Genomic DNA, 27,123 nt, shown 5'->3' with positions numbered 1-27,123 from the left:
CCTTGATATTAAGAAAATGATAAAAGATAAATGCATACACACAGCATATGAAATGACCCTCTCGATAAGCCCTACATTTTGAGATAAAATTTACAACTGTCAGACCATCTGTTCAAAAGTTATGACTATTTAAATGTTTTGAAGAATCTGGTTTGTGACCTTGACATAAATACATGACCTTGTAAGTTTTTTCAAGGTCAAGTAATCTTAAGATGTATGGTGGTAGTTTCATGTCTCTATGACTTCCGGTTCTGCAGTTTGTTATTGCATCATATTTCAATAATCATGGGGGTATATATTTTAAAATCCACAACAGACACGCAAATAATCATTCCACAGAATGAAAGATCTGCACAAGTACGACTGTTAGACAAAATACCAAGGACCAATATAAAAAATCAACGATACATCTTAATATTTTCATATTTTCCAATGGTTTGATATATTTCATCAATACCTATTTATAGATTTGATACTCCATCATTTTATCAACTTCTTCAAAGGGGGTCATGTGATATATCATTTTGAAGGTCTGAAAGAGCACATTTCAAAAATCAGTTTCAATCATGACAAGTTGTACATGTTCAAAGATAGGGTCATTAAGTGCAAAAATTTAAAGTTCTTAGAGGGTAATGTTGTTGCATATCAAATGAAAGGTCTTAAAGCATACATCCGAAATATCAATGTTTTGTCTCAAAATAAATGAGTCGGGTGTGGTCAATGAGTGTAAAACAAGTTGTATATATAGTTAGGTTGTCACATATCAAATTAAAGGTCATAATGTGTACATCTCAAATTTCGATCTTTTATACAGAAAAAGAACCCAGTTTCAGTTAATAAGTGCTAAATTCTAAAGTTCACAGAAAGTAGGGTTGTTGTATATCTAAGGAAAGGTCTCCAGTTTACATTACAAAAATCATGATGGAAACATCGACAATTGCATTTGACAAGGTCACCAAGTGCAAAAAGTCAAACTGTTGTAGAAGGTTAGCATTTTATGTATCAAACAAAATGTCTTAATGTGTATATTACAAAGAGAAAGTTTTCAAGGGAGAGCCCTTTCAATTGTTTAACAAACAATTGACATACTAGTTTTTAATCGATTTTCAAACCTGACTGGTGTGAGAAAATCTCAAGAGAGATTAAAGTTGTCAGCCACTGATTGGCCCAAATAGAAAGGGGCAATTGGTTGCTGTGTGACTGTATCGTATTGTCTATAAAATGTCATTGGTTGAAAGAGATGTTATGACATTTCAAATGTTGTTCTCCCATAACAACTGTTGATGTCATAGACAGATGATAGCTATAATTTTGGCCATAACACAGATGCTGAATGACTCTGAAGTTTTGTTTTGAAAAATTAAGAGAAACAGAATCTTCAACTTAAGCTTGTTGATTATGGAATTTTTTTACATCTTGAGAACTCTCCATTGTTGTTGATTCTATTTTTCTCAGCTGATAAAGTTTTAAATTAGGGACAAGAAGAAGTTAAGATTTTAGAAAAAAATAAATAAAACAACAACTGATGTTACATTTTAATTTGGAGGAAATGAAATGATGCTCCAATATAATCACATGTTTACAAAACTACAGTTCATGAAATCTTCTTCTCATACAAAACACATTTACAGCATATGTATCCACACTTCAATGGCAATAATCATGACACTCTCACAGAATGCATCATAACTGAAAACATTCAAACAAATACATTATACTACTATTATTCAATGATTGAACATTTCCAAATGTTGTAATCAATTTTAAAATGAAATGAAAATGAAAGACACTTTGTAATTACTATTAATTAAAAAAATAATATAACAATGAATTCTGATCACACTAAAACAACTGGTAGAAATAATAGAAACGACTAAAATGCTAAGACAAAGTGATCAGTTTTTATAATTACAAATTGTTAAACATATGTAAATGAAGTAAGTATAACCCTAGGTGATGCTGAAGAGGTATACATTCTTTTAGAAAGTACATGTACTAAGTCTTATTTCATAAAACCAAAAAAATATACACCCACATAGACAATTGTTATTGTTTTTTTTTTATTATTATAAACAGAATAACAGCAGTTTTAAAGTAGATAGAAAACATCAAAGTGAGCTCAACAGAAAAGTTGTGATGTACTGCCAACATATTCAAAACTGAAATTATTCTGTTTAATGACAATGTCACGGTTGATTTGACATATCTTTGTTTAAATATTCTTTGAAATTGCTGTTATTTTTGTTTTAATTTTGTGAAAGTAGCCAAAGATAAAACATATCAAGAAGTACAATTGGAAATCAATTCAAGGGACAAGACGGCTGAAAATCTTAAAAATTTATCTTTCACTCCGTAATTTATTCTACTTCCTGGTTTCCCATTGTTCATACTATTTTCTATCTCTACATACTGCCATGAAACTAAAAATATCAGCAATATTACATCAAATCAACTGCGACATCACCAATAAACAGAATTATGTCAGTTCTGGACAGATCATCACATCTCTCCTGATCAACTTAATAACTGCTGTTTATCTGTATGCACACAATATAACATGCACATATCTATACAGATAAAACCTCCATAATGCCTGACAGTTACATGTATAAAATACTAGTAAGGCAAACTTTTCCATTCTAACTTAAAAGTTGAACAATATAAATGAAATATATATGTATAAACAAATGTAAGAATGAAAGGCAGAAACAAATCACATGACAGTTGCAGGTCAAGCTCTTCAAATCTTACAACAAACTGCTGACAGCATGTAATGATTTGTGAAAAAAAATCATAATGTCTGTACTTGTATTGGTATTGAAAAGCACAATTGTAACTTTATCCAAAGCACTGTTAGTCTGACCACACTATGGAGTAAAAGAAATTAACTGTCCTGTTGGAACATCTGCTGTAGTAGAGAGGGAAGTTTCTTGTTCATTAGGAGGAGTGAACAACAGGCTTGGCCTCTGAAAAGTAAAATAAAATAGCATTCCAGTTCTTCAGAATTTTAATAAAGCAATTTGTAAAGTAAACTACAAGTTAGGCATTTTTTCTTAATTTTACTTCAGTTTTTGAAGAAAGCATCATCTTCTTAGATTAAAAAAAATGTCTTTATAAGTACGCTTATTATAACTTATTATATAGATAGTAGTGATTTACCGAATGTTCCCTTTGTAAAATTTGTTTCTGATAATTCACACTGTGAAATAAAGTTGGTATGTTCACTCTCAGACTTTCTCCACCTAAACGTCACAAACGAATATAAATCCGCCATTCACAAAGTATTAAATTTAATGTTGAAAATAGCAACAAATAATGGAGGAAATCTAAATAATAATATGATAATCAATTTATTATCGTGAATAACCAAAATATGATAATTCGTTAAATGTAACTGGTCTTCAGCACTCATGATATTTTGGTTATTCACTCTTTCCAATTAATTATCCTACTAATCTACAGCATTTCATATAACTACTTACAGCACTTTTTGCAACAGGTGTGAAGCCTATATTTAGACTTGGAAACCTGTTTGATTCACTGTCTGAACTGTCAGGTGTTGATGAATTAGATCCTGTCGATTTAACTGGTGTGTTCTTCAATGAATCTCCATCTGAAAAGACAAATAGAAAGAAGTTACATTTTCTATTCACTACAAAGAATCCTAACATACCAGTTACCCTACAACTATGGTTATGAACTAACTTTTCCAGTATTTTGTTCTTAGAAATGTACTTAAGATTTAATGCTAAAATTAAGCCATTCAAATATTTAACAAATTGATAATATTTGGTGGTAGGAGAATCCTGGAACAATAAGTTTTATGACATTATTTTTTTTTAATGTAAACTGCAGGAAAGGTGCTGCATTCAAAATTCCTGACCTGAAGTGTTTAATTTAAAGCTAATTTGTTGAAAATGCGATTTCTGTTGTTAAATTTGCAAATTTAGTAAAAATAGGTTTGGGTTTTTTTTGGGTATGGATTCCAATGAAAAATTTGGACACACACACAAAAAGGGGGTATCTAATGGGACATTAAATGATGATACCCTGTCACTAATTGAAACCAATTTTGGGGGCAAAAGCAATTTAAAATGGCCACAACTTTTGTTTAAATTTGATCGAACTAAAATTTGAATTTGATCTTTATCTTATATGCAATAACTTTACAAAGTGTGAAAAAATTCCTTGATTTCTTCTACAGTTATCATCTGGAAACCATCAAGGGACAGACAGACACATCTTTTCGGAAGGTATAAAAAAAAAATCCCTAGCCTCTGCAAGTGAGTGGGTATATAAATTTAAATTGGCACTACTTGTGGTCAAAGTCCTGGGGACTTTTAATAACAGTGTCGACAGGATGCTTAATCTTACTGAAGCGTCGATTCCCTCAATTAATGAATTACAGAGGAAAGTGCATATTTTCAACAAGCTATTTTTTCCCCACATTTTGGGGTAGACTATGTCCTCCTATCATTTTCATTAGATAAGAAGAACTAACTTACAAACATAATGTACACATCCTTATTAAAATAACCAATAAACAGTCCAGAGAGTCATATATTTTTCATTCAATACAGTCTATATTTTCATGTCTCTGTAACATATGTTCTCCAACCATTAACCCACTGAATAACACAATTAAAATTCAAGCACTTATTGCTCCTTTTATTTTCCATTGAAGTTAATTTATATTTGGTTTCTTCTTAAATATACCAACTACGCACTGAGAATATGACTATTAAAACTACCTGATGACTTAGGCGATTGAACTGATTTTCTTGATGACCTTCTCCTCTCTCTGCTTGGCAACTGTTTTAATCCAGAATGTCTCTTTTTTGGTTTGGATAATGGAGAATCCATGAGACTAGAACCTGTTAAATAATAATTTCTGTGTTCATATGGTGTTTAAGGATAAATAAATTCAACCTGGAAGGGAAGCTGGGGTCCAGCAAAGATCAAAATAAGGGACAACACACAACTCATTAAATCAAAGATGTGAATAGGAAACAAATACAACTCATCAAACCAAAGCTGTGTACCTAATTTTACAAAGACTGAGTCCTGTCAAAAAGATGCTAGAGTCAGGCATTACCAGTAATCAAAATAGAATACACTTACAACTCATATAAAACCAGTTTATTTGAAATTCCCCTTTCTTGAAGACGCTGAGAAAAAAAGAAGCCTAAATTGTTTTGAACCAACAGATGGCCAGATAGAGAAGGTTACTGCAATATTGTAGAAAATATCACGTTTCATATTCATCAATACTTATTTGTAGCTTACCATCACTTAAGGGAGAAAATGTTAGATCTGATCCAGCTTCTGCCTGGGCTGAAAAGGAGTCATCTGGTAGAGCATCAAGTACACTATAACCTCTAGGTGCCATAGACATCCTAGGGGTCATAGGTTGTAGATATTTAGAGAAAGGATCCTGGTCTACTGTAGTTTCTTCTTTGCTTTCTGGTACTACAACAGTATCACAGAATGAAACTGACTTTCTTGCCCTCAATGATCGCCTACAACAATTTATAAAACACTTAGAACCAAACACATTCACCTGTATATGTACATAAAATGTAAGTCAACACTGTATAGTAACCATTTTATCCGAAAAATTGGAAGGGAAACACTTTTTTCATGTAAAAAATTCCTTCAGAGGTGTAAATTAACTATCACATTTGCAAGTTTATCTTTTACTGAAAGAAAAATTCAAGATAAAGAAAAAAATACCTGTGTCTCTGTTGACATGCTCTAAAAAATCTAGTGTTGGTATGTAGGCAAAACTCTAGATTTTTCAAAAGTTTTTGACTGGTTGTTTTGGAGACGCATTCAGACTTTAATAGTGCTAGTAAAAAAATTTCAAAAAAACTTTAGGGTAGACTCAAAAAGTAGGGTAGATGGGGCTAGCTGAAACATGTATAATTTTTTTAGATCTTAAAAATACCTTCTAGGCTTTTTCTCGGAAGCATTCTTTACTGAATTTAGATGAGCTGGAGATGTTGGCACGGGTGAGTTCTTTAGTGTATTCTGAATTTCAGTCACTTTCTTTTGGGCAGAAAGTGTCACAGCCATTTCTTTGGTTATGTTAGTAAAGTTTTTGTCAATGATAACATCTCCATCAACATCATTAATGATAGTTTTTGGAAGAGGAGTTTTCCTTATAGAAGAACTCCTGGTCATTCTAGGTTGTGGAGTAATATCCTGAAGCAGAGGACTAGGTATATTAGGAACATAGCTTTTCCTCTTAAGTGGTGTTATTAACTGTGTAGAGAGTAAGCCATTGTCTTGCTCTGAGGGTTCAAGATGCTGTGCTGAAGACTCTTCAGGTTTCACACTGGGTTGTTGTTCCATTTCAGCATCATTCAGAGGTTCCTCAATTTGAGGATTCTCTTTGACTGAGTTTTCTATTCTTGGAGCTAGTTTTGGTGATCCAGCTGAAAAAAAAGAGCAAGAAGAGTAATAAATACTAGTACAAAAGAAATTAAAGAACCTTAGTGTGCATGCTTACAATACTCCATGCACACACATTGGCACTCTTTCAAAAAAAAATTTCATTCTCTATATCCAAATAAAAAGTGCCCCCTCCCCCAGAACCAATATCTATGAAATTACTCCCATTCAAATTTTATTGCTATTAGTCATTCATCAAAGTTTGAATGAAATCCATTGAAAAATAGAGGAACTTCATGAGCAAAAAGCTTGAATAATTAATTTTTAATACCTAATTCTCCCTCCAAAAAATTGGTCCCCTTCACCGATTTCAATCCCAGACAAGATTTCATTGCTACTAACTATTCACTAAAGTTTGGATGAAATCAGTCAACAAATGAGGGGCTATCCAGCCAGCAAGAAATTGTAAGATGATTCAAAAACATTAAACCCCCGTAATTTTGTTGTGTAGGGTATAATCAATATAGTTTCTATAAGAAGTTGGAATGCCATCCTACTCCTATACATTATTCTGACTCCAGTTACCAGTCTATAATCTATATATGCAGTTGCTATCAATTTGAAGGTCCTAGGTATGGCTGGAGATTAAACCCATAACCTCAACACTTGAGCCTGTCAATTTGAAGGTCTTAGGTATGGCTGGAGATTAAACCCATAACCTCAACACTTGAGCCTATCAATTTGAAGGTCTTAGGTATGGCTGGAGATTAAACCCAGAACCTCAACACTTGAGCCTATCAATTTGAAGGTCTTAGGTATGGCTGGAGATTAAACCCAGAACCTCAACACTTGAGTCTATCAATTTTAAGGTCTTAGGTATGGCTAGCTATCGATCTAACAAAGATAGTTTGAACACCCGGGATTTTTCAAACACAATTCCAAGTACCAAAATTTCCTCCAATATCATTGACATAAATAACTTTTGGATTTCTAAAACACTCGAACGGAACTAGTCGGTCTTTTTGGTAATAAATCTTAGAGAATGACCATCACTAACTTGAACTCGTTAGGTAGTTTTGATCTTAACATAGTACTGATTGAAGTTGGAGAATGTTTCGAAGTCAGCATGATGAAAGCATCAAAGAAAATCAGATGAAGACAAATTATTGACCAGGGAACTTAAACTCTGAACGTTTTTAAAAGCAAAAATAGCATTTTTAATGCCCACAAATCAACATAATCTCCGGAAAGCAAATGAAAAAGATCAACGAAATAACACTTCATAGGAAGTAAGCAATTTCTAACGATAAAACGAACTCGGTTCGGCAACAAAAACATCCAGAAATATACCAACTTCAATTTCTCAAACTCCCAATAACTCTAACACATTTCAATGGTCCCTTGGAGTTCAAGCTACCGAGGTTTGACTAATTCTAATACAGGTCCCTCAAAAATCAAATCTCAATTCCCATGATCTCCAAGAATTTTGGCAAGCAGCTATTTATAAGGTATAAACAGGACATATAGTTGTATACCTGCACAGTGAGGACTAGGATTTTTAACAGGACTCTGTACTTTAAAGAATCCAAAATCAATTGTTTTGTCTTCAGTGTTAGTTGCAGCTTTGTTCTTCATACCAGCTCTGAAGGCAGCAAACTTGGACTTCACTGCTGACTTCTTGATCACAGGTTTAGAAATTACTTTTTTCTGAAATGAATAAAACAAAAAGGATATACAATTTAGAATTAGAAATTTTAAATACCATACCTGTTAAAAAAAAAAAAACAACACTTTTTAATGAAACAAAAAGCTTGAAGGAGCCTGAACCACTCACTGAGTCCATCTAGCTATTAACATTTTTAACAAAATATTAAGGTTCAAAATTTTGGACTAGACATGACTTTTTACACAAACACGTATAAACACAGTCTATTTGAAAATCTGCATGCATGTGAACAACTAGAGGCTCTACAGAGCCTGAATCGCTCACTTGGATTGATAAGCAACATTCTATTTTATGTAAAAACGACCATGGTTTTTTTTGGATACCAAGTCCTAAAGCTCATACCCTAGGAACAATCATATCAATTTTCACTGAATTCTGTCAAGATTTTTTGAAGTAATAACATAAAAAATACATCCAAAAAGGCCAATAACTCAAACATTGCTAGACAGATTTACACAGATCTCACCATGCTGACAAATTTTTACGACGTCAAGAATTTTACTAAACCTAATGGTTTTGGAGATATAGGAGAAAAACTTTTGTCTGATCTCTATGTTCTATTTTACTTTTTAGTAATGAGTTTTGTTTGTTTGTTGGGGTTTAACGTCTGAGCAGCAATATTTCAGCTATATTCAGACGATGAATATGAAATTGATGATAAAATGAACATGATTTGATGAAATGAAAAAGGGATGGGACACAAGGACCATGGGGTCGACAAATTTTGATTGCCACTGGAAATAGGGAGAGGTGGGTAGGGTCGGGCAATTTAGCCTACTGTGGCGGAGCCCTATGGTTCCTACTCCGGGAGAATACCACAGTAGGGTTCTTTAACATGCGAGGAACGTGGCATCTTTCCCAGCATGGTGCACCACTATGGTTTGCGGTCAGGTTTTCCGTATTATAGCCTGACAACCCCAGCATGTAACACGCCAGGGGTACCCCATTCCACCACCTGGGGCACACATCCCAGTTGCTCTGTGGGCAGAGCGCCCTAGCCCCTGGCTAGGGTTCTGAGCACCATTTAGTCGCCTTTTACGACAAGCTTAGCGCTGCTGCAGGCCTATTCTTTTGACACCCGGACCTGCACGGGTCTTTTAGTAATGAGAGTCACAGCTTTGACAGATAAAAAATCCCCATATCAGTTCTATGCAGAATACCCTAAGAAACATTCATATTAAGTCTGGTTCTAATTGGTCAAGTTTTTCAGAGGAAAAGTTTTGAAAAATTGTTAACAAAAACAGATGCCAAGTGATGACAATAGCTCACATGACAGGGTCAGCTAAACATTCGGAACATTAAACGACCCCCACTGATATTAGTACCCTATACCTGCCCCCCCCCCCCCCCCCCCCCACAACACACACAAAAAAAAAAAAAAAAAAAAAAAAAACTGAAAATTTTATTATGATATTAGTATACTATACCTTTACAACTGGTTTCTTTGACTGTATAGATGTTAAGTCCCAGTTATTAGCCTGAAGTTTATCCAGATTCTGGAATTTTACATTGACATCCTCAACCTGTAAAATGCAAAAACAAATTTCAAAATTTTAAAACAGAATTCATATATGATAAAAAAAAAAAAAAAAAACCTTTTGTTCTAATAAACATTGTCAAATTTCACATTACAAGATATTCAGAATACAAACTTATCATTTCTATTGATTTGTATTGTTCTTTAAAATCCATTTCAAAATTAAAAGGTCTACTTTTTTTCCTTAATATGATGAAAATATTTCTTTAAATCCAGTTCTCAGTGCTAAATAAAAATGCATGATTAACACAAACCTGGAAAAAAATCATTTCCCAAAAGCCTTGCAAATCTGTACAAGTTGTTTCTTTCTCTCCTAATTTAAATTCACAATTGTCTACAAGGCCTTCAAATTGTTTGAACCTTTGAGCTATAAGTAATTGGGCTTGGCCTATAACAGTTCTGAGCTGTCCTCTAACTATAAAACAAAGTAAAATGAATAGATAATAATATTCACTAATCTATGGAAAATCATGGGTTTTCTTAGGCTTCTCAAGTGATCTATGACACTGGTAACAATAGGAAAAATTGAGAGTTTCTAGTGTAAACGCACCACATGATAAGTCCAAAGAAAACCAAGTTTGTCTAGCAATGTCATGGTTGCAGTAGTTTCACTTTCAGACCAAGCGATTGTAGAAATGTGAAGTTTTGAATGTACAAATCCTTGTTTTGATTTATTTCACGGTGAGACATGATTATTTAATAAATTCATCTTTTGTTAAGTGATTGCAGATCAGTAAATGCATATGGAAATTTTTTTATTTTATTTGAAAAAAATGTGTCCAAGACAGAAATGGCCAAGTTGCTGTAAAGTTGAAAAATACACTAAGCCAATTAACAGGAAGAAGTATACAACCTCAAATCGCATCCCAAAATATGGGACCCTATACTGAAGTTGCACAAAAAACATCTTGTGGCTGTGACTTATAGTTCCTGAGAAAAAATTTTACGAAAATATTTTCCCTGCCGCCTGTCTGCCATTCACCATTCTATAAGCTTATTTATTTATTTATTTATAAAATAAATATATTTATTAGTTAAACCCGGCAAAAAATTAGTTGAAATGAGATACCTCCCAAATCTACCATCAGTCTTATGTGCTTATATATTAGTTGGGCAGCATATTTGATAGTTAGCCCAAATGCTCACAGTTAATCATTTTATCTTTTGGAAGAAACTGGAAATATAAGGACACCGACAATTTAAGTACCATTCTGTGTAAGAATCAGGCAATGGTTGGCACATCATATTTCTCAATTTAGTCTATTTTTTGCTTCAAATATAATCAATACATCTAGAAAACAACTATTTAAATTAACCTGAAGCATCTGTGACCTAGATATTTATTGTATTATGCCTTATCTTCCTTTTAAAATTCACTAAAATTCAAAAACTCTATTTGCAAGGGGTGTAAAATGAGAGTGTACCCTTGAAACTACAAATAGACGAAGGGTGCAATTAAAAACGGGAGCAAAAGTACCATAATACAAAATGACTTGGCTTTAACAGTATAACACTCATCCAATAAACTCTCCCATTAAGCTTAGAACATCAACATTCTATTACATTTTAAAAAGAATTCTTAAACATGTACTTTCGTATATCGGAGAGGACAATGAGTCACATTCTCCAAAACAAATTGACCACGACCCATATAAAATAAAATCAACTGAGTCTCCAAAGCAGAAAATTAAGAAATAAACATTGATGCTCAAATTATAGGGTCAATTGGCCGTGGGATAATGATTCTATATTTTTATGTGTTTTAAAAATACATACCATCTTCTGACAAATCTGGAGTGGCTGTATTGATGTCTTCCCATTTCTGGCACATGCTGTTTAACTTTTTGGTTTCTGACTTCAAAAGATGCCTGAAGTAAGGAACATCGTGCTCACCAGACATATCATCTTCCTCTATTTTATCTGAATCTTGTGTTGTTGACACTTCATCAACCTGAAGCTCTAAATTATAAATAATCTACAATAAATCTCTAACAATACAAGCAAAATGAATAACTTAAAGTCACATGGTTTCGAAATGCATCTTACAAGTATAAATTTATAGGTGCATAATTCAATATATATTAACATGAGAGAGTTTAATGAGAAACCATTAAAATGCACAGCTAAAAATGCAGTGGAAAAGCTGCTGTTCAGATTTTTTTCTCTCCAAAAAACCAATGGACCATTGATTCTATGGGATCATGATTCCAGCTTGATAGATGAGAACAGTACCACTCTTTCTATACCTTCATGTATTATCAACATTATGCTAAGACTGACAGACTAGTGGACAAGAATATGAATGAACACCATGAAGCTTAATTGGCATGGCTGATACCTTGAGCAGCATAGTTCTGCAAAGTTTGTGACTCTACTTGGTTAACATCATTGGTTTCCATTGGGGTATCAGCCTGATCCTGTTCTGCTTGTTTAACATCTTTTGAGTCACTGGTAGAAAAGTTTAATTGTTTTGTTGGACTATACTGTTCTAATTCCTCCATTGTCAGATCAAAATCAAGAGGTGGTGGTGCTGTAATGTTATAGAAATACATTTATTCACAAGTACATGTATATATCATTAAGAGTGCATGCTGTATCATCAGAAAAATATGCAGGTTTCCAGGAATAACTTCAAATATAGTAAAATCAGTTTTAACTTAATTTTTCCCCATACGTGTATATTTTCCAGATACAGATCATCACAATTCTATGTAAGTAATATTACTAATCATCTCCCAACAGAACAACTCTACTCATTGCCTGATACACACTGGAAAATAATCTACTACACAAGTTACTAAGTAATGAGCAATTTATGGAACAATTTAAATTCATGTTGACGAAGAGTCAGGCCTCGTGCTACTGGGTGATTTGGGCAAAATAGTCTCCCTGAGGTTGCTCACTTCGCCCTCAGACAACACTAACAGCGAAGTGAAATTGCCTTCTCATTATCAGACTTCACCCAAGATCGGGACTGTACTTCGTCTATTAGCAGTATTTTGACCAGAGTTGTCTCTTTTCCGACAATAACAATACAATTGATTGACTTCAATTTGCCTTCATTACGAAACATGCAAATTTGACATGCATTTTCTTGGGGTAAATTTAGCTCATTTGATAATTCAGTAGAAAACACCAAGCATTTAATTTAAACTTCTTGTTTCATAATTGAATAGTAAAATCTTCATTTCAACAGTACATTTCTTCAGCTTGAGACAAGTTCGTACTGACTGTTACAATATGTGTCAATAAAGTTTCAAACTTGATTTGTCAGTAATAAAATTATTCTGAACAAGATAATGATACTCTAATTATCATCTGGATCAACTTAAATCAAGAGAAAGAATAAGTGGAGCAAGGGAAAAAACAGAACAAAATGAAAATTCCAACAGAATAAATTTATTTCTGCCTGAAAATTACTATCACAGTCCTGCTGCTAAAAAGTACAACATCAATAGGCCATATACAATGCTTTGCAAGAAGCTTTGCTTTGCTCAGTCATATTTTTAATTTAGGAAAGGGGTACAGGTAGAGAAATTTCATGTATACATGTATGTAATAGTCAATCATTCAGTCAGCAGGCTGATTTCATTTTGTCCAAAATATTTAGATACTTACATATGTACTTAAAGAAAACGTAACATTTATCTCAATTAAGAATGAAAATAAACATATAAACATGTGTACTTCTTGGGTGCATGTATGTTATCAAATAACATATAATTTAAAAAAGGGTTAGTGAATGATGTTCACTTCTCCCTGGTGTCTCTCTGAAAGAGGTCACTTCTAGTTTTTCTCAAGTAGCTTGAGCCCTGAGTGTAACTGTAAGTATATATTTCCAAACTCCATCTTGCCCCTGTGATCTTGAAGCAATGTAAAAAAATACTTAAATTCACTTACTGGAACAGCATTATAGTTTTTAATCATGCACTGGCATGGTAAATCTGTTTATTGATAAGTTTTACGTACGAGTTTTGACTTTAGGTGTTCTCCTGTTCATTTCAACCATAGGACTGTCCTTCAGCAAATTAATCCTATAAAATATATTTCATCAGATAATACAGACTGGGAAATTATGTTGCAAAATTGTTTTACTCATTAAGAACATGCATAAGGAGGTAGACCTAGTGTAAGGAACACAACTCTTAAAAATCATTAGAACATTTGTATTCAGCATTTTACATCGATGTCATGTAAGCATCAAAGTAACAGATTAATTTCATTCTGTGTCAAATGAAAGCTTGATAGCCTTTGGTGAAATTAAATATGACACAAACATATCACTGACTTCATAAGTTATGTCCCTTACCCTAGGTCTACCACCTCACGTAGCTTAAAACTAAATTCCTTGCAAAAAGATTGAACATTTTCATACAGTTTTTTTTTAAATTCTAAGTCTCAGCAGATCTTCCATGGGACGAAATGAGATTGGTTGAGATGGTTTAAATCACAATGAATGAAAATTTAGATGTGTTTGTATTAAATACAAAGCAAAACAGAAAATTCAGAACTTTATGGTTAAAATAAATTATCTTCATTTTCATGAGTTATAAAAACTACATTGTACTAGTTTTTTTATCACTGTGCTTAGTACTCAAAATGTTTCGTAACATTAAAATGATGTTTAATGTCCTTTTTTAAAAAAACTTTTTTATTATTGGTTGGCCATTCTAATTCTTATTTTACTTTGATGAGTGTTTTTAATACATTTTCAGACTTAATTTCACTTAAAACAGACATGTACATGTGTGTGTTGTATTTAGATAAAATCTGAATTAAATTAATTGCTATATTATCATCTACCTTTGCAAGTGAGAGTCACCCCATCTGAGTTTTATTTTTTCTTGATTTACAATATAAGGCCCCAGCATCACAAAAGTTGACTTCAGTCTGAGAATATGCCTAACTGTTTGTGAGGTCAGACAGATTGGAGTTACATGTCCCATGGAAGCATCTTTAAGTTTTGAGGTGCCAGGGCCTGATTTTATTTGTTTGTTTCTGAATCCAGTAAACAGCATTATTATATTTTTGTATTTTATTGATATTAAACCATTGTTTTGCCATTACTCTTTTTGTAACATGGTTAAATAAAGGAAAAGTTGGTTTGCAACCCACTCCACCAAATAACTGATAATATTTGATCTATATCAAACTTTGACTCAGGCTTTCAAGTGAATTTTTGTAAAAAAAATAAGGGCTATTTTTAGGGCCAAATTCTTAAAAAATAAGGGCTAAATTTAGGATTTTTTAGGGCTTTTAACACAAAAATAAGGAATGACATTCTTTCTTTTTCAATTATAATACTAAAAGAAAAACAAGTTACTTACCACTGACTAAAGAAAACAATATAAAAGCTATTTACCAACCCAGAAGATCATGTCAGTGGCCATCAACAGTTGTATTCAGCAACTGCTAATGACCACCAAAATGTCTTCTGAGGTGTTTATTTGATCATAATATTCATTTTCTGAAAGTATACTAAGCTAGATTCCATTAATACAAACAATATAAAGGGAAATTACTATTTAAAAATTTAAAAAATAAGGAATTTTTCAACAAAAAATAGGGCTTTGTTAGGAATCTTCTGCTTTTCTTAGGAAAATTAGGGCTGCTTATGAAAAATAAGGAAAATAAGGGCCCATTTGAAAGCCTGTAAAATGGATAGTGATATTGTTGCCCCATCCGCTTTTAATTGGGAAATACATCAGTGTCATTATTTTTTAAATTGGGCAATTTGGTATAAAAATACTATACCATAAATTTGTAGTTAAAATAATTAATCTTACAGAGGATAACCAGAAAAATACAACTCAGAAAAAATTAATCAGTGTAATTTAGAACAGAAACACCATATCTTGTACTATGACTATCAATTTGGAATAGCTTTTACCCATTTTATGGACAAATTGGGAAACATCAATTAGGAAACTTTGGATTTTCATTAGTGTCTCCTCCAATGAAAAATGATTTATCTACAAAAATTGGTCCTTGAACATATATATATCTAAAAATTAAAAAAAATTAATAAATTACACATTCCCCATCCACGTTATTTTTTGGAATGGATGAAAATCTAGCAATTAATTTTGGTGACCTAACCATACCATTCCTCAGGACTCTTGACAACAGTATGGTCATAAACTGTCTTCCTCCTTTTTTTCTTTGTAGCATTTCTCTTTGCTGACAGAACAGTGCAATCTGCACTTGGTTTTACAAAATCTACAGAGCTAAATGATCGCCTCTTGGTACTCCTTGTTAGCTTTTTTTCAGGTATGTTTTCTGTATTTTCCTTAGCTTCATCTTCAGTATCTAACGGCAGAGGTTTTGGGCTTGAATTCATATCTTGTCCACCCTCTATGGTTCCAATACTGGTTTTGGAATGTAAAGATCTCCTTACACTTTTTCTTCTCCTAGCTGGTGTCTCAGTATCTAACACATGAGATTGGTCAGTTTGTTTAAATTTTTCTTCTACTACCTTGGTATTTTCAATATCATTGTTGTGTAATTCATCAACCATATCAGTTGTTCCACTTTCTACCTGATCTTGTTTTTCACTTTGTCCACATGGTTCAATAACAGTTTCAAAAACATCATCATTCTGCTCTACACTGTCTTGTTTTCTAACCTTTATTGCAGACATGACCTTTACCTCAGACTTGATGGTTTCCTCTGGTTCAGGGGTTTGAGAAGTTTGTGCTAAAGATTTTCTAGCAATTCTAGTTGATCTTCTCCTGGGAGTAGCAGATTGTTTCTGTAAATCAACAACAGGTTTATTAACAGGCTCAGCTGGTCCACTTCGTTCAGTTTCTTTATGCAGGGATTTCGACCTTTTAGAAGCTTGCTCTTCTCCACTAAGATCTTGATCCCTGTCTGACCTGGTTCTTTTTGTACTTAAACTCCTACCACTTGAAGGAGTCATCACAGTTGATCTCTTTGTGCTAGACCTTCTTGTAGACCTATCGAGACTACCTCGAGACAGCCTACGGTTTCCAGACCTATCTAGAGTTCTTTGGCCACTTGACAATCTCCTAGTTGATCTATCTTGTGACCTCAAACTGGATCTGATTTGCCTTTTATTTTCTGGACTTGTTTGTTTGTCACTGCTATCATTTGATGTTTTGGATAAATAAGATCCTCTTCTACTTTGTCTTGTTGATCTTCTTAGTTTCGGTTTGTCACTTGTCTTGACCATTTCCTCAGTACTGTCTGCAAAATGAACATCATCATTTATTATTAATACAAATTCCACAAATTCATGATAGCACACATACCATATGCTGTATATATGTGACAGTGTACTAAATATAATTACAATGTAAACAGGCAAATCGCTGACCTGAAAGTTTTAAAGTTTAAGTAAACTTTCAAAATATTGCTTGATTAAATACAAAACACATTATTTGGACCTGAGCCAACTAGTCATCACTACATCTCCTATATGCCAAGTGTTTCACAAGAAAGCAGTGGTTATTAATTCTAAAATCTATGGAATGACCAGGCTAGGCATTTAACCAACAACTTTCTACACCTGAGTGTGAGTAATCTACCACATGAAAACCATGACCAGTTTAATTTCAAAGTATTTTTTTTTTGACAATTTAGCTTTAAAAATTGAAAGGTTCACTCCAGGAACCATATAATGTTTATTTAACCAGAACCAAAAGTAGTTCATATGTATTTCACTGGTAGTGCCATTTGCAGACCATTAAATGGTATCAAAAAATTTCAGGACAAAAATGTTTGATCAATCATAGACAGAACTTTCAAAAACAGCCTTCAACACAAAGTCCTATACGGTTCCTCAACTGAGTTTAAAAGTTATCAAACCTTTGAATGTCTGTTCACATTGACTTTCCATTTCTTTCTTCACACTATCAGAACTTTTGGGAGTGGAACATCTGAAAATAAAAGAACACTCAGAAAATAATACATTCGTAATTACCATCCACAAAATGGGGTTTTGACATCTTTTAAAATGTCATGGCAACCAAACCAAATCTTTGCCCAGAAAAAATCCATCAACATATAATTAGGAAGCATTTAAATACAGGGGTACGGTACCAAATGTTTGAATATAGAAATATTAAGTTAAATGAACCAGGAAAAAACTTATATGACAGTGAAACTGACATCATTTTAGATGTTGTTCAAATAAAGAAACTTCATACATTCAACTGTGTTAATAGGTAAAAAGGCTTTTCCATTAAACACCCACATACTAAAAATCTCTACAACAAATGCGGGCAGGATATAAAAACAACCTAAACAACAGGGCATTTTAGAGTAAAACTCTTTCTCAAGTCCTATACATGAATGTTTTGTTGTTTTTTTGCCAATACAAGTGTCGTAGCTCCAGCAACCTATTTGTACAGTATAGATTTGGAAGTGTACCTCTTTGGATCTGTTCCAATAAATGATGCCCCTGGATCTTGGTTGGGATTAAGAAAACTGGCAGCAGCATTTGGACTCAATGGTTTAAATACAAATGATGAAATATTGGCTGGTGCTGTAAAAGTGAACTCTTCAGGAGCGAACGATTCTCCTCTCTTGGTTGATACTTTCTGTAAATTGACATCCAAGTTTTTCTTTCCAGGATGTTTATTCACATTCTTGGACTGCACTTTTGATGTTGGGACTGCAAAAGAAATAATTCTATATTTTTCTTATTCAATAACTTTCCCTTGTGTCCTACATGTAAATTTTACTATATTTTTAAGAATACTGGAAAATACAAGTGTACAAAAATATTATTCATCATCTTGAAAGAAATTTTGGGCCTACGGAAGTCAATACATAAACCTAATTACTTATCCTGTAACTAATCTAGGTATTAGGAGATTTGGGAATTTAGTCAATTTTCCTTTCATTATGTCCCTGGCATTCGATTAAAAGGGGCAAAATTGGCCATCAAATTCACTAAAATGTACAAATTTAATTGAAATGGCTCATGGGATTTTCTACATTGTAAATGGCTCTCCTCTATCTTGATCAAAGGAACATATGGCCTATTTTGTTTTTTTTTTTCAGCAAGTGATAATTTCAGTGAATGATCTGTGTTATTGACAGCGAACATGTGTACATGTATATAATAAGGGATGTAAACATGCATGTCTTCCAAAAAAGTAATGAACAAATCAATTCACTTCCAATATGTAACAATAAGAGACCAACAAATTTACAAAAGTATGCAAAAACTAATAAAAATTTACAACTGAAAGAATTTGCAGAGATGATGAAAATGAAAAAAAAAATCAAAATACTTGATGCTACTTAAATATTTTAAAAATTTCACAACAAACTAGAGGCTCTGGAGAACCTGAAGTGCAATTACTCTTTCAAGGAGAATTAATATTATAGAAAAGGAGACACCAGCAGGCTGAAAAAAAACATCATTAGGTAATTAATGTAGTTGTGGCAATAGCTAACATGGATCCTGACAGTTTGTCCTAGAAAGCTATTAAGAATAGTTGCTCAAGGGCTGCACCGGCTTCCAAAATTCACCAGCTGCCAATTTTTTGTGCCAATTTTCAGAAATTAGAGCCAAAATGGGTGACTAAAAATTCATTTTAATTTTTTTTTTAAATATGATAGTATTTAGTCCACTGATGAATTATCTTTGTCAATTCATTAAATTACCGTAACCCCTTCAAACATGGTATACATATACCCAAGATTCACCCTTGATGCATGTATAAAGGTTTTTAGCTTTAGTCTTAGTCAGGATCTAAAGCCATTAGTCATTTTCATATGCAAAATAATAAAGTACTACTCAAGAAATATGTGTTTTACTTCTATCAAGGACTTTATATTACTATGCTCATATTGTCCCTGATATTAAAACATGTTGACCTTTGTCCTTTGTGGTCTAATTAAATTTATCTTAAATTATTATATGATTTTTTATTGATAAATTTTCAACAATCTTGATTCTTTTTTCAAGAGATAAAATTTCTAGCTATTAACATGGACCATTAATTGTGTCTGTTTTTAATTATCTCTTGTTCTCTTGTACTCCTGCTGATATCAGATTATGACTTAATGCCTTCAGTATTTCCTTAATTACATTTTGGGAATCCCCACAACATTTGTTTACCAATTTGCCTGCCAAAAAAAACACATGGCAAAAGTGTAAACAAATGTCATCCATCGGGGTAGGAAACTCACTCAAAATTCTAACCAGCCCTGATTAAAACTTTTCAATATATTTATTATATGGCTATAGATTTTTGCCAAAATTAGCCAGTCTCAGGCCGGCAGGCAGGCTACTCTTTCTAACTCTGCATCCATTTTCCTATTTCAATTCTTGCATTTCGAATTGTTTTAGACACTTCCTGATGGGATAATCATTGTTAATTGGATCTGAATTATTTTGTTATAAGGTAAATCTATTTCTGAATGTATCATACGGTTTAACAGGGCTGTGAAGCTAATGTATGTAGCCACATGTTTAAGGCCATGATTGTGTTTACCTTTGGCCAGGAGATGAGGGTTTTGATTGGCTCAATTATATATTTACATCTGATTGACACCTCCCATGAGGATATTGTGAGTCGCAGTCACCTGGTCTAAATACCTTTGATTGATTTAAGTCGCAAATTGGTTATGGTCAATTAACTCTGTTTAATTGGAGAGAATGTCCATTGCTGACAAACTTCTTGTCAATTTAATGTACAAAACCTAGGTGTCAAGGAAATCGCTAACTGGTTATTTTTGTTGCCAGATCACATAAAAAATCGCAAATTGTAACATTGGCAAAGCCCAGCGCAAACGCAGGTTGCTAGTCTAGATTATTTTATGAATTCATTAAGACATATTTTTTCCCTTCAGTTCAGCTATTCTGTCCAGTTTTGTATATAATTCTTTTTACATTAAAAGGTGTTTTTAAACAAGAAATAGTTAAAATACACATAACAATAAAATGTAAAACCTGATTTTATCATAAGCATTCTAAAGTGTCCTATTTTTAAGATTCTGCCCCTTTGCTTTGTTGTTCGAGCTGGAATAACAATTAAAGCAAATGACACGTTAACATATGTGTAATATATATGTAATCTAAACAGAAATTTATGTAAAGCTTGATGATAATAGGTTTCAATGACAGTGTTCCTATGTGTATTTAAGCTGATTTACCTTTTGTTTTTGCTTGTGGCACTATCGTAGGTTTAGTCCTACTTGATACAGGCACTGATGGTCTTGTAGGTTGCTTACTAACCTTAAAAAAGAAACATTAGTCAGTATAACAGTCTTTGCCATCAAAATTATAAACGACTAGCCGGAATAATAGAGCACTGTATAGGATTCAACTAGCCCGAAACAAGAAAAGTACACATCATTTCTTCTAGGAGGGTTAAAATAGCATAAGGGAGGTTATGTAAAAATAACCCAAAGGGGGGAGGGGGGTGTCAATATTTTGATACGATATATTGTCCCCAGGGGTGAGATATCATATGATATTTTAACACCAGGGTCGTTAAATATTTCGTGGGGGTTAAAATATCAAATGACACTGGCCTTTAGGCACTTGTATAAATATTTTCCTGTATGAATAAGAAATACTCAAGAGTACAAATTATGTAACACAAAACAAATAATAGGAACAGATGCATGATGAGGAGGAAACTTACAGAAGTCACATACACAGTACAAGAATAACCCAAAATGCTTAATCTAAATCAAAGTTTGAATTACAGCCATGAAGGGTTTTCAGGTTAACGAAAAATTGTAGCAAGGATAAAGTAAAACATTTAGGCAGGGACATATAAATAATACAATTATACTATGCACTGTTTCAAGCAGTGCTTGCCTTCAGCTACTAGCCCAAGAGTCGGTCTATTTGGGCTAGTGAAATAATGTATAGTTCATTGTTCTGGGCAAGTGCAATTGTGTTTAGATTTCTGTTACAAGAGTTGATTCAGACTAGTTCTTGAATATATTCAAAGAAAGGACTGCACATGAAGCATTAACACTTTATGGCACTGAGCTGTCTGAAATAAATTCAGTATTAATACTTCATGCATACTAGCTAAAACCATCACAAGTTCTTCTATGCAAAAGTATGATTTTTTAAAATAAATTTAGAGGAGTGGACTAATTGACAATCACGTTTCTTATAATACAAAAAAATGAAATGCAATATTTTTACTATCAATCAAAAAGATCTACATCAAATGCTGTAAGTAAATAGTAAATTTCAAATAATAATGAGAACTTTACTGACATACCACTGAGGGTTTTGTGTCCACTGATTTTTTAGCTGGTTTAGATGCTGTTGTCTTTGCTGCTTTCTTATGAGTACTCTGTAATGGAGGTGGAGGTTGGAATGTCTTAGCCTAAAAATCAATACGAAGAATATTTCATTATATACATTTTTGTATGTACACAAAAAATAGGAAGATACAATGTATCATTCAATTCTTTAATGTATTAAGTTTGAATTTAACAAATGAAAAATACATACATGTACATGATATAGCTATGTCATAATATGAGATATACATGTCTTTTTTAAAGCATGGTTGTATGTATATGTATACTGTACATACATTTGTACATAGTGATACAAATGAACATATAATTTTAATTTACCACACATATCATCAAAATAGGCTTATCTCATTGGATAATTGGCTTTACACGTTTCATCAGTCCATAAAACACATCTGCTAGCTACATTTCTATTTACATAAGCCACACCCACTATTACTGGACTACTTTTATTTATCATTGTGTATATCTAAAAGTGAAATTGTGCTTCAGCCAGCGCTTCAAACATGCAATGACTTTAGTATTCAGTAATGCACTGTAAATTTGGGAATGTGATGCAACTAAATGAGATTGTACATTAAAAAATCAGTGATAAGACATACCTATATCATATGTGCAAATAGTAAGGATTTGACAAAAGCGGCAACTAATGACATGTAATTTACAAAGGACGACTGTGACAGGAACCAGAGGATAATTAAAAACACTGAAGTTTACACAAGATTTATCATTTTTTTCAGCCAGATTTATTCTAATTTAAGATTATAATGCCCTTACTCCATAATTTTCAAAGATTCTAATTAATTTGCATCTTCAAAAACTTGTTTTTTTCATATTACAATTCTTTATTTCATTTTAAAAAGGAGGAGAATTTAAAGATGTTTTATTTGGCCTTTGAAAATATTTCATTTCTCAAAAACAAGAATAAACATTTTTCATGATACAAAACTTTCACATCTCAAATTAACTTAACTACCTTTCAAAACATGCTCAGATTTCAGGATTTTGTTCCAAATTTAGCAAAATATTTTTTCCATAGGAGGCATGACCAAAGACCCTTATAAGTTTTGCTAATGGTGGTATAGGTATTTTTTTCAGAGCTAGAAGAATAGACATACAAAATGTATGTCTACTTAAATTCTATCCTCGTTTAGATGTGGTTTTTCTGGACATACATGTATTGCCCACAACCTTCAACATACTAAATATTTTGCAAAAACTTTTCATGAAACAAAAACCTTTAATGAATGGAACATAATAAATTGGCAACACATGTGACTAAGAAAAATGTAATGAAATGTTTCCCTTAATCTGACAAAATAAGCACATTCTTGGCTCCATTTCGCACTAAGGCTTTGATGTTATTCATGAATAAACTGCTGAATTGGTTTTGGCACAAAATAAGCATGCATATTACTAAAAATTATGCAAAATTCATACTGATCTTCAGGGTCAAATTTTATCTAAACAGAACATACTACTTTCCCAGTTACCAATTACTTTTGACATCCCTGGTATATACTTACAGCTGGAATTCTGGAACCTTTGATTTTGTTGTTTAATTTTTCAAGGTCCTTGTAGTCAATATGAGCAACTTTAAATGGCTTGTTCTTAGATTTTTCATTGGCACTCATCTTCTTTTTCAACTCTTTCTCTGCTTTCCATTTGGCAAGTTTATCCATCATTACTTTTTGTTGCTCATTTTTATTCTTAACTCCTATAAAATACATTTACATGTATACAACTAATCATTTAAATATTGAATACCTATTAAACTTGAAGTAATTTCTCTTTTACAGCTTAACCTACATATTTCATGTACGTGGTCATTTAGAACAAATCAAACTTAAATTGAGTGTATTGTAGAAAAACATGTATAGAAAAAAAAACAAAATTCAAATAATTTTTTTTCATTTTCAAATCTTCAAGCTTTAAAAGGATTTCAATATGACAAAATTTAGTTGATCTTTTCAACTATATGGACTCCGTTTTTTTTAAGACCTTTATGAACAAGTAATAGTGTACAATGTAACTTGACAAATAAGTGTCTCAGGAGTTACAGTCGCCTTAATTGGGTTTAACAAGATGCTATCCTTTAAGACTTCCAATACATGTCGATGAGTTCACACAAGATTGTGATTTCACCCTGAATGACTTTAAGATATCAGCAGAACAACGTAATTAACGTTGTGACATCATTCATATTTCATTTGAAGGAGAGTTGAAGTATGAAAACATTTGGAAAATATATTATTTTCTGTAATAGTGTCTACAATTGTGAATATTTCTGCAGTCTTTTCAACACAGGGGCTTGATTTTGTTAAAAAAAGCCTGAAAATTTATCATTGAATCTACAGTGTACATACTGCTTCATTCGTATGGGTTGGTTTGTTCAAAATTAAACTCAATAAGAACCAGCAAGCCGCAACTGTAGACCATTTATCAGTTCTGCTTATTTTATTGTAGGTTGAAAATCAATATAAAAATGTGAATTTAATTTTGAATGCCAACAAGGATTTTAGTATTAATAAATCACAATACAGGGTTTTTTTTCCAGGATTTTGAAAGCTTTAGTCACTTTCACACGAGAAAATGACGACCTTTTTAACGGTATATTTTTTTTAAAGTATGGTAGTATTTGCATCTGACAAAAGTAATTTCAGAATCATCTGTTATTTACAGCACATTGTAAAGACATTAAATAAAACTTACATGTACATGTACATTGCATATGAATAAAGCACATAATTTTTTTTCTTCTGTCATGCAAGCATGTTTTCCAGAGAATCCAAATAGCATGCCTGAGATTTAATTAAAAAAGAAACTCCCCAGCTTTTAAGAATTATCAAAAATAAAAATCCCTTTATACTCTTATACATTAATCAGGGACATACAAGTGTACATCCCTGATATACTTTTATATGTACATGTATTTCATATAAAAAATGCTGTTTTCTGCATTGCCACCCTTAGTAGAAACACAAAAATACATCAAGCACAGTGTAGATATAGAACTGCCTTAAATGTGCCAGTGCAACATTGGATAGATATAAATATTTTCAAATAGGTATTTCCCTATTGTTGCCTCATGAGATTCTATTTTTAGCACAATTTTCAACTGTGCTTATGGGAACCAGACCGAGTTAATGACAAATTTTTGTCATTATTTTTCAGTTATATTTAGTATTGGTCCCTGAGGAATTCATTGATAGCATAAACGATATCTTCAAGATTGTAAATATTGCTGACATGCAAAGTTCTACAAATGTAGTGACAACAGGGTAGTAACAAAATTACCCACATTTGGTTTACACTCAAGTTTGATGTGCAAAAATAAATGATGAATTGCTTTTTATGTCATTTTGAGACAAAATTAATGAGAAGTAAAGGAATTTTCATAGCAGCAATTGTTACTGGCATTTGAACTTTCACGCTTGAGTGGTCCGAGATCGACATTTACATGTACTCCATGTGCGGTTCCTGACTAGTGTAATTGCAGGGGCGTAGCTGCCTATATGCAAATATACAGTTGCGTACTTTCAGAAAAAGTAACAAAAATAAAAACACACAAGATAAAGACGAAATAAAGGTTTTATGCAGTGACGAATCCTTTTTAATACATAATGATACTCCTATATACACCATAAAGTAATTCACGATATCAAAACCATAAATTCTGGAAATTTTGTACTTTTCCATATACATACATGTAGGTTTACATTTTACTCTCTGAAAGTTTGTTTTGCACGAACTCGAAGTTCAAAATGGCTTCTTCATCAAAATCAATAACTGATAGCATAGATGTCACACCGTGGCAAGTTATGGTGAAATATTAAATCTTTTAAAATTTCATTCCATTTGTTATTGACACAAGGGATACGTTCAGCCAGAACTTACAGTTTTTTTTCAAGTCTTTATTTGTGTACTGACCGTATTTTTCCCAATTGAAAAGTAAATTTGATTTTCCATATCCCAAAATTTATCACATATGCATACCATGAACGTAGTATAGGCTCTGAAAAACTGGCTCCAAAATCGTTAAAATTCAGGAGTTTCCCCCAGGGCTTTGCCTTGCCGGACTCACTGGGGGCCTTGAGCGCCCCCCCCAAGACCCCTCGCCGTAATTTTGCATACAACTAAAACAGGCCTAGCTACGCCCCTGAACTGGCGAATTAGGTTATTGTTTACACAAAATTTTGACAACTGTTGAGAGTTGTTGTGAGGTTGGGGTAATTAAATTGTCACTTTCACCTCTTAATGTTTTTTGTACTTTCAAAGATTTCAGGTGACGAAATGAGACTCAATTATTTTTGTCATTGGCGATAATGACGAGCACCAGAAAAATCACGGACAATAACAGCAAACAGATCTCCCGTATTTGGCAATCGCAATACTGGTATAAAAATTTGTTCCAGAATGTAGGGTGTTGTTTAATCTATTTTTTATGTTTTATTCATGGGAGAAACAGATTCTCCCTCATTCCTCTCAAGCCAGTCAAGGATTAAAGGATTTCTCCAAATCATAGAATTAAACCCTCTAACTAAAGCTAAAGCTCTATGGTTAAAGTCTAATATTTAACTATCTGGAGTGGAGAAATCCTGTAATCCCCTCGAGACTGAAGGAGAATCTATATTTAAACAAAAGAACCACTTAATATATTGATTAATTTTAAACTTATAGTCTATATATGGAATGTTGAGCTAGTTTGAATACAAAAAAAATTAAATATTTCTTATAGCGCCGGAAATAGGTTACACCGAATGGAGGTCAAATCAGTAATACCAGTATGGCAGTAATGGCACTATGACTATGTCTATGGCCATGCAAAGCAGCAAACATTATGACGTATAACTATAAATACAAACCAGCCATTTTTTCTTTGGCATTTTTCGCTGCTTTTGCATTGTCTTCTTTCGGTTTTGATGGTGTTTTCCCCTCATAACTGTGATCGACAGAAGCATTTGAGCTGATTTCTTGCAGTGGCGAAAGTGATTCCAAATTTCTTGCACTGTTCAACCTATCCTCGCGATTTTGTTTCCATTCTATTGACCGTCTGTGCAGTCTCAACGCTCTTTTATCTACAGACGTTGACTTAAGTTTATATGCAAATCCGAATTCCGACATTCTATTATTTTAATTTTACATGTACAAAAAGAGCATCCGTCAACTTACACCAACATCCACCTTTGGCGGATTATTTTGA

General features: G+C 32.8%; 1 protein-coding gene across 1 annotated transcript; it reads right to left on the bottom strand.

The window, feature by feature from the left end:
* Positions 1-1,521: 1,521 nt before the first annotated feature.
* Positions 1,522-27,123, bottom strand: LOC148628913 (uncharacterized). Its single transcript, XM_088540666.1, has 18 exons — positions 26,786-27,123; positions 23,447-23,637; positions 21,878-21,985; positions 20,787-20,868; positions 18,048-18,291; positions 17,484-17,554; positions 15,761-16,862; positions 13,626-13,690; positions 11,995-12,186; positions 11,433-11,615; positions 9,911-10,071; positions 9,547-9,642; positions 7,929-8,100; positions 5,948-6,437; positions 5,287-5,519; positions 4,752-4,874; positions 3,483-3,613; positions 1,522-2,966 (listed from the first exon to the last, which is right to left on the bottom strand). The coding sequence occupies exons 1-18, from the start codon at positions 27,042-27,044 to the stop codon at positions 2,868-2,870; spliced, it is 4,002 nt and encodes a 1,333-aa protein (XP_088396792.1). The 5' UTR covers positions 27,045-27,123; the 3' UTR covers positions 1,522-2,867.

Source organism: Perna viridis, chromosome 1 (genome assembly GCF_037379345.1).
Source record: "Perna viridis isolate PV_CMFRI_1.1 ecotype Kerala chromosome 1, ASM3737934v1, whole genome shotgun sequence".
NCBI lineage: Eukaryota > Metazoa > Mollusca > Bivalvia > Mytilida > Mytilidae > Perna > Perna viridis.
Note: the sequence above shows the minus strand (reverse complement) of the source record. Positions and strands in the feature narration are given on the sequence as shown.

Coding starts and splice junctions, on each gene's coding strand:
- LOC148628913 (XM_088540666.1), bottom strand. CDS start 27,044: ATGTCGGAATTCGGATTTGCATATAAACTTAAGTCAACGTCTGTAGAT. Junction 17,555..18,047: donor ATTGGAACAGATCCAAAGAG/GTACACTTCCAA, acceptor TTTTATTTTCAG/ATGTTCCACTCCCAAAAGTT. Junction 2,967..3,482: donor CACCTGTTGCAAAAAGTGCT/GTAAGTAGTTAT, acceptor TTTACTTTTCAG/AGGCCAAGCCTGTTGTTCAC.